The sequence below is a fragment of the Phycodurus eques genome, chromosome 17 (assembly GCF_024500275.1).
Source record: "Phycodurus eques isolate BA_2022a chromosome 17, UOR_Pequ_1.1, whole genome shotgun sequence".
NCBI classification, from domain to species: domain Eukaryota; kingdom Metazoa; phylum Chordata; class Actinopteri; order Syngnathiformes; family Syngnathidae; genus Phycodurus; species Phycodurus eques.
This window is the reverse complement of record NC_084541.1, coordinates 11,519,887-11,528,185: the sequence shown is the minus strand read 5'-3', so window position 1 is coordinate 11,528,185 and position 8,299 is coordinate 11,519,887. Positions and strand designations below refer to the sequence as shown.

At 39.2% G+C, this 8,299-nt stretch overlaps 1 protein-coding gene across 1 annotated transcript; it reads left to right on the top strand.

Annotated features, from left to right (window-relative positions):
- Nucleotides 1-3,085: 3,085 nt before the first annotated feature.
- zcchc10 (zinc finger, CCHC domain containing 10) lies at nucleotides 3,086-7,961 on the top strand. The gene is made up of 4 exons (XM_061701702.1): nucleotides 3,086-3,156; nucleotides 4,362-4,523; nucleotides 4,649-4,687; nucleotides 7,385-7,961. Exons 1-4 carry the CDS (start codon nucleotides 3,116-3,118, stop codon nucleotides 7,617-7,619), a joined length of 477 nt encoding a protein of 158 aa, XP_061557686.1. The 5' UTR covers nucleotides 3,086-3,115; the 3' UTR covers nucleotides 7,620-7,961.
- Nucleotides 7,962-8,299: the final 338 nt, after the last annotated feature.

Genomic DNA, 8,299 nt, shown 5'->3' with positions numbered 1-8,299 from the left:
TAATTGTGTCTCATCTGCATAGCTATGATAGTCAAAATTAAATTAGTAGTAGTAGTGGCAGTATTCTTATTTTTATAGAATCATTTAATGAAAACTAAATGCAAATTTAACACGTAAAATCTCTTTCAAATATCTAAACAACAAAATTCAGCACTATAAAAATATGTACACGTGTAAAAGTGCGCGAGTAAAATAGCTTAGAAATTTTAGTTATTTAATTGTCATATTTGTATTAATTTTAAATTTTCATTCTCATTTTGACCTATGTTATGCATAAAACAGTAGAAAAAATCTTAAGGAAGGGGACCTGGGCAGCACGACTGGTTAGCACATCTGCCTCACAGTTCTTAGGACCCGGGTTCAAATCTGGTTTGCATGTTCTCCACGTGCCTGCGTGGGGTTTCTCCGGGTACTCCGGTTTTCTCCCACATTCCAAAAAGATGCATGCTCGGTTAATTGAAAACTCTAAATTGTCCGTAGGTGTGAATGTGAGTGTGAATGGTTGTTTGTTTCTATGTGCCCTGCGATTGGCTGGCGACCAGATTAGGGTTCACCCCGCCTCTCACCCGAAGATAGCTGGGATAGTCTCCTGCACGCCCACAACCCTAGTAATGATAAGCAGGATGAAAAATTAATGAATGTGTAAACTGTTTTAAACTTTATTAAACATTTAAATACAGTCTATTTAAATAAGCAAGATGCAATTACAGCAGGCAATTGTTTTGTTGGATAGTGTTTAATGAATTTCTTTACTTTTTTATTATGACAGAAGCACACCCACCCACCCCCTAAATAACACATTATAACATAAATAGTGTGTCTCACTGATGGAGATAAAGTGCTTTTGTAGAACAGCAGGACAACGGTGTGGGATCTAGTGACATACTGCATGGCTCAAACAGTATGGGTGGGAATGACGGCAGTTGAATGGTGGGAGGGTGACAAAAGATAACCAAATGCTCAACTTCAGCATCTGCTTGCAAATTGACTGAACTCCGTCCAAAGCAAAAGGCAGTGTTATGAAACTGCTTATGTTATGTACGCTGACTCATTTTAAGTTACATTTTGTCAAGTAAGTGAGACTTTCTTTATTATAAAATGAAGTTGGAAGGTTGTGTTAAAGATAAATAAAAACAGAATACAATGATTTGCTAATCATGTTCAACCTATATTTAATTGAATACACAACAAAGACAAGATATTTAATGTTCAAACTGATAAACTTTATTGTTTTGAGCAAATAATCATTATCTTAGAATTTTATGGCTGCAACATGTTCCAAAAAATCTGGGACATGTAGCAAAAAAGACTGAGAAAGTTGAGGAATGCTCATCAAACACCTGTTTGGAACATCCCACAGGTGAACAGGCTAATTGGGAACAGGTGGGTGCCATGATTGGGTATAAAAGGAGCTTTCCTGAATTGCTCACTCATTCACAAGCAAAGATGGGGTGAGGTTCACCTCTTTGTGAACAAGTGCGTGATAAAATAGTCGAACAGTTTAAGGACAATGTTCCTCAACGTACAATTGCAAGGAATTTAGGGATTTCATCATCATCTATGGTCCATAATATCATCAAAAGGTTCAGAGAATCTGGAGAAACCCTTGCATGTAACCGGCAAGGTCGAAAACCAACATTGAATGCCGTGACCTTCGATCCCTCAGGCGGCACTGCATCAAAAACCAACATCAATGTGTAAAGAATATCACCACATGGGCTCAGGAACACTTCAGAAAACCAATGTCAGTAAATACAGTTCGGCGCTACATCCTTAAGTGCTACTTGAAACTCTAATATGCAAAGCAAAAGCCCTTTATCAACAACACCCAGAAACGCTGCCGGCTTCGCTGGGCCCGAGCTCATCTAAGATGGACTGATGCAAAGTGGGAAAGTGTTCTGTGGTCCGACGAGTCCACATTCCAAATTGTTTTTGGAAATTGTGGACGTCGTGTCCTCTGGGCCAAAGAGGAAAAGAACCAACCGGACTCTTATGGACGCAAGGTTCAAAAGCCAGAATCTGTGATGGTATGAGGCTGTGTTAGTGCCAATGGCATGGGTAACTTACACATCTGTGAAGGCACCATTAATGCTGAAAGGTACAAACAAGTTTTGGAGAAACATATGCTGCCATCCAAGCAACGTCTTTTTCAAGGACGCCCCTGCTTATTTCAGCAAGACAATGCCAAACCACATTCTGCACGTGTTACAACAGCGTGGCTTCGTAGTAAAAGAGTGCGGGTACTTGGCTGGCCTGCCTGCAGTCCAGACCTGTCTTCCATTAAAAATGTGTGGCACATTATGAAGCGTAAAATACAACAACGGAGACCCCGGACTGTTGAACAGCTGAAGCTGTAGATCAAGCAAGAATGGGAAAGAATTCCACCGACAAAGGTTCAACAATTAGTTCCCTCCGTTCCCCAACGTTTATTGAATGTTGTTAAAAGAAAAGGTGACGTAACACAGTGGTAAACATGACCCTGTCCCAGCTTTTTTGGAACGTGTTGCAGCCATAAAATTCTAAGTTAATGATTATTTGCCAAAAACAATAAAGTTTATCAGTTTGAACATTAAATATCTTGTCTTTGTAGTGTATTCCATTAAATATAGGTCGAACATGATTTGCAAATCATTGTATTCTGTTTTAATTTATGTTTAACACAACGTCCCAACTTCATTGGAATTGAGGTTGTACATTATATACTATTTTGGTTGTTCATGGTCCTAAATAAATTAAAATAAGAAAATAAAAAATGAGAACCTTGTATACGAAACAGTCAAAAAGATTCTTATATCGAAATGAGGTTGGAATAAGCCTTTGAAAAGTATTGTGTTGCATTAATATTTATCATTTATCAGTTTCACTTTTTTTCTTTTATTGCAGCGCTGTAAAACAACGAACTCTCCTACAGTATTGTAATTTATTGAGCTGCACCTGTACCAGCAAATATTAAATGCCACCCAGAAAACGTGTGTGCAGCATATGAGTATCTTGTTACTTAATAGTGGTTGTAGTAACCAAACTTTGTCGAAGAAGGCGCAAGAGATACCCCGTTGCTAAAAATACGTGCCAGTTTTTTTTTTTCTCCCACCGAACAAGAAAAGTAAAACTAAACATGGCGACTCCCATGCACAGAATAATAGCCAGGCGACAAGCGTGAGTATTCTGTCCACATACTGGCAAAAAAATGTAAACATTTTTATACCATTTGACCGTTTTGATGTTTTCCTTTGCGCACTTATTGATATTTTGTCGAGATGGTTTAAGTTCAAGGAAAACGCGACCGGACTTAAATGGAGCCGTCTTTCGGTCTGATAAAACATTGTTTAAACGAAAAACGGCACATTTTCCTAACTCAATATAAAAAATTACGTTCTTACACTTACGCTACCTCGTTTGGGTGCATTGTCATACGGGAACTTATTCCAAACCTTGTGTACGCTTCATTTGCCGTGACATTAAAAGGCAAATGGCTTGGCTTGGCCTCATTCTCTGTCAAGTTGGCTGTTTCGAAGTACTTCTGTAGCTACCATAACAAATAATATCGCAAGTAATACTGTATGTTGGTTTTTATTCGTAGTTCTATAATATTGCTAATATTAAAGTAATCTATTCAAATCAGAGGTAATTGACACATTTAGAGTAATGTAATAGAAGGGCATACATGTACATACTCCTGAACATTTGATGAAATGGATTTTCTAATTATCCATCCGTCCAAGTTCCTTATTAGTCCTTATTAGAGGACTCTGGGAAAGACTGCAAGAGGAAAGGTACACAGCGGCTACACAATAATGGCCAAAATGATAATCACCATTATATTGATCAATATTGTAATCACTATCGATCATTAATCACAATTATTCATCTTGTAAAGGAAAACCTGTATTTTTATTATACCACTTTTCAACAAACTATGTAAACAGTTTTCAACGCAACATGACATCCAACAAATGGATTATCATTTTAGACTAAATTATAATGTTAAAAAATCTAATAGACCCTAGAATTTAAAATTTACCAAGGGTAAACTAAATTAAATGTTATCTTGTTTAATGTCACTTGCCCTGAATCTGAAACAAGTCCAAACAATAGATTTTCATCGCTTTCACTTCCTTGTAATTTGGTTAGCATGGATGTTTTTGAAATGTGGGAGGAAGTTAGTGTACTAGGAGAAAACTCACACAAGACAGCAGAGAACATGCAAAGTCCACACAGGAGGGTCTGAGCTCAGATTCAAACCCTGAATCTAGAACTGTAAGGCAGATGTTCTAACTATTAGACCACTGTGCTACTGTTAAAAATTATTACGAACAAATATGTTCATTCAAAACATAGTCTTCTTTTATTGTCACCTTTAGGGAGGCAAACAAACAACACGTGCGTTGTCAGAAGTGTTTGGAAATGGGACACTGGACGTACGAATGCACCGGGAAGCGTAAATATGTGCACAGACCCTCGAGGACAGTTGAGATGAAGAAAATGCTGAAGGAAGCTGAGAATCAACAGAGGAACATCACTGGGTAAGGAAACTCCCATCAAGTCAGCACTTGTAACACAAAGGCAGCATTGTCTCCCATTGATATAAACCTCTGATACAGGAACATTTGCCTTTATTAGTTAAAAGCTGTCTTCTTTCTCCCTACAGACCAGGACAACAAGGCTCCAGCGAGAAGAAAACTAAGAAGTAAGTTGCCTTATTTAGTTGCACAAGAGAAACAAAATATAAAAAAAATATAATTCAAATACTAGGCAATAGGGTGGATATTCAAAGCGATATGAAAATGATTCCACTCGTCTGTTTTTGTGGAAATGAAATTCGCTGGTCGCTTTTTTGAAAAGAAGGTATCTGAAAAGCTGCTAAGTTGGCAACACTAACTGCGTTTGTAAACTAGCTCCTCTCTGTTTGCGGCCATGTCTTTAATGCAAGCAGTGCATGTCAGCGAGGACACGCTTTGTTCTATAGTAGCCACTAAAATAAATCAGTTTGAGGTGGGGGACTCGAGTCGCCAATTGTAGGACTAATGGCTTAAACTTATGAAAGAATTGACTTTGTCTTGCTACTTATGCCATTGGACATGACTTAGACTTGAGACCCATCACTTAACAAGTATTTCCTGTGTACAGTTGAAAATCAGCATTTACAACATATTGTGCCATTGTTTTTGAAAGAAAATTATATTTGTGGCGGCACGGTGGACGACTGGTTAGAGCGTCAGCCTCACAGCTCTGAGGACCCGGGTTCAATCCCCGGCCCCGACTGTGTGGAGTTTGCATGTTCTCCCCGTGCCTGCGTGGGTTTTCTCCGGGCACTCCGGTTTCCTCCCACATCCCAAAAACATGCATAAATTGGAGACTCTAACCATAGGTGTGACTGTGAGTGTGAATGTGACTGTGAGTGCGAATGGTTGTCTGTTTGTATGTGCCCTGCGATTGGCTGGCAACCAGTTCAGGGTGTACACCGCCTCCTGCCCGATGACAGCTGGGAAAGGCTCCAGCACGCCCGCGACCCTAGTGAGGAGAAGCGGCTCAGAAAATGGATGGATGGATGGATGGAAGGAAGTATATTTGTCCACAGCAAAAACTAAAACATAAAACTGCAACATCTCTAACCAACTGCCACCTAACACACACACACAAAACCTTGCTAACATTACAATAAAAACATAACAATAAAAATTATACTTGTTTATCTGGCTTTAAATCACCCGAACCTTCACGCGATTTGTATTTTCGGAGAAAACGTCCGAATTTAACTGCTGACGCCAATTTGAGTTTGTGCTTACATGGTTTTGCTTGGAGTAGTCAGCTGTCCGAAGGCCTTGAATGCAACACAAGCTTGCTGTCCTCCATGCATCCATTCCTGTCGGTGGGTCTGTGTGTACCTGCTGACTACTGAACCTAGCTAGCAGCTTTACCTTTAGACTAGAGGCACTTCTTTCCTGGAATAATAACATGAACGAACGTCCGAAAAAATGATTTCAACTTGTTTTTCGCCCGATATGTGAACCCTATTCCAGGAAGAGATGGGTACCGTCCGTCTGTTGGGTTGTACCGTCGTAGCTGTTACGCCGTTTTGTTGGGTCCATTTTGCGTGTAATTGGAAGTGGAAAAGACAAAGAAAAGAGGTTTCCAATAGCTAGAATGGTTTGGGCCTAAAAAGAAGACAAGAGGTAAGGATGCACACCAGGGGTGTTTTACCCCCTGGCTTTCTCATCCAATCACAGATCAGGGCTCAAGCCTACACATTCCCAGACCGTCCTGACTTCTTGAACGCTTAACATTTCATTATCATCTCATATGTTTGACTTTTATAGGTGTAATTATATTTTTTTGTTATAAATTTAAAAACAAACATTTTGTATTGTACTGTTTAAAAAAAACAGCAATAACGTTTTGATCGCCACATAACATGCAAACGGAAAATGTGAGCACACACACAACTTTACCCAATGTATTGTCCTTCCTTTTTGCTCTTCTGTCGTTTATTGGCAGTTGGCAAAGCAGCTTAATGACATTACTGCCACCAACTGATATTGTCCTACCACTGCAAGGAAACCAATGTGAATCGATGGTGGCTGAACATTGTGAAGTGTGCTGTCGCCATCTAGTGGGGGTCTGAAGCACACTCTTATCTGAAGGCACCACTGTATTATGATCATTCATTCATTCATTCATTTTCCGTACCGCTTCGCCTCACTAGGGTCGCGGGCATGCTGGAGCCTATCACAGCTATCTTCGGGTGTTCGCCAGCCAATCGCAGGGCACATAGAAACAAACAACCATTCACACTCACATTCACACCTACGGGCAATGTGGGAGGAAACCGGAGTACCCGGAGAAAACCCACGCAGCCACGGGGAGAACATGCAAACTCCACACAGGAACCCAGGTCCTCAGAACTGTGAGGGAGATGTGCTAACCAGTTGTCCACCGTGCCGCCTGTATATTATTATTATTATTATTTAAATATTTGTAATATAAGATAACATTTATTAGTCCCACAATGGGGAAATTTACATCGTTTCAGCAGCAATTGTGGATATAGGAAATATTTATTTAATTGTGGTTTATGTTTTGTTTGATCTTGAGTTGAACATGAAAATTCAGCTATTCCTAGTGTCAAATAGTACACTGAATTGCTTATTTTATATTTTTGTATTCAAAATTAAATGTGTTGCAATTCCTTCTGTGCGAGTGTCAGTGATTTTTCAGTAATACTGTGGCAATACCGGTAATTGTGATCACTTTGCTCATGATAATCATGATGTAATATTTTCATACCGTTTCACCTCTATCCCACTGCTACCTGCTTCCAGATTTCAGTTCCATTCTACTGTTGTTATTGACCTGTTTGCTTTACTTGGCACCAACATACTTTCAGGGGTAAAGACTCAAGCGGGAGCAGCAGTGATTCAGGCAGCTCGTCCAGTGACTCATCCTCAGACAGCAGCGACTCCTCCAGCTCGTCTTTGGACGATGACAGCAGCAGCAGCGACGACGACAGCTCGTCCACTTCTTCCTCCTCCTCGTCATTGTCATCCTCAGACAGCTCAGGCTCCGGAAGCAGCAGCGATTCAGATCAGGGACCTCCGAAGAAGAAGAAGAAGAAGAAATGAGCATGAGACGGCTGTTATAGTGTGTTATTTTTTTTATTTCCCCCCCCCCCCAGCAGTTTACATTCCTACATTTAGTCAGTGCTGCTGAGATGAAAAACTGCTTGTACAGTTTTGTTAGAAATTTAGAAAAAAGCTGATTTTGAATTATAACAATGTCTTGTTTGTTCCTGCTTGGGCAGCTTTGAGATATTTGAGGTGTATAATTATTATTGTTATTATTTTTGTATTCCGTCTTAAGTCAATTTTAGGCAAACTTCATCTGTATAGCTCAAAACCTTGCCACCATGATATAGAAAATTTGTTAATATGCAAGCTGTTAAAGGATACTGAATAAAATTAATTGTTTCAATAGTCTAATTTAGTGTGATTTTCCTTCTTTTTTTTTAAATAACTTGCTGGACTAAAGTGATTTACCCATTTTAAGATTAACATTTTAATTTCCCCACAGTTCCAGCTAATTGAAAGGATCACGCAAAAGGTTCCAGGATATGAGTGTTTTATTTTTAAATGTAAATATATAACATAACATTAAACAAATAATACAGGTGCATCTTGATAAATTACAATATGGCAGAAAAGATCATTTATTTCAGTAGTTTTAATTTAAAGTTAAGCTTATGAGAGTCATTCAGCATACCTGTCCAAGGCCAATTCTCACTTAGTTTCTATATTAAAAATCA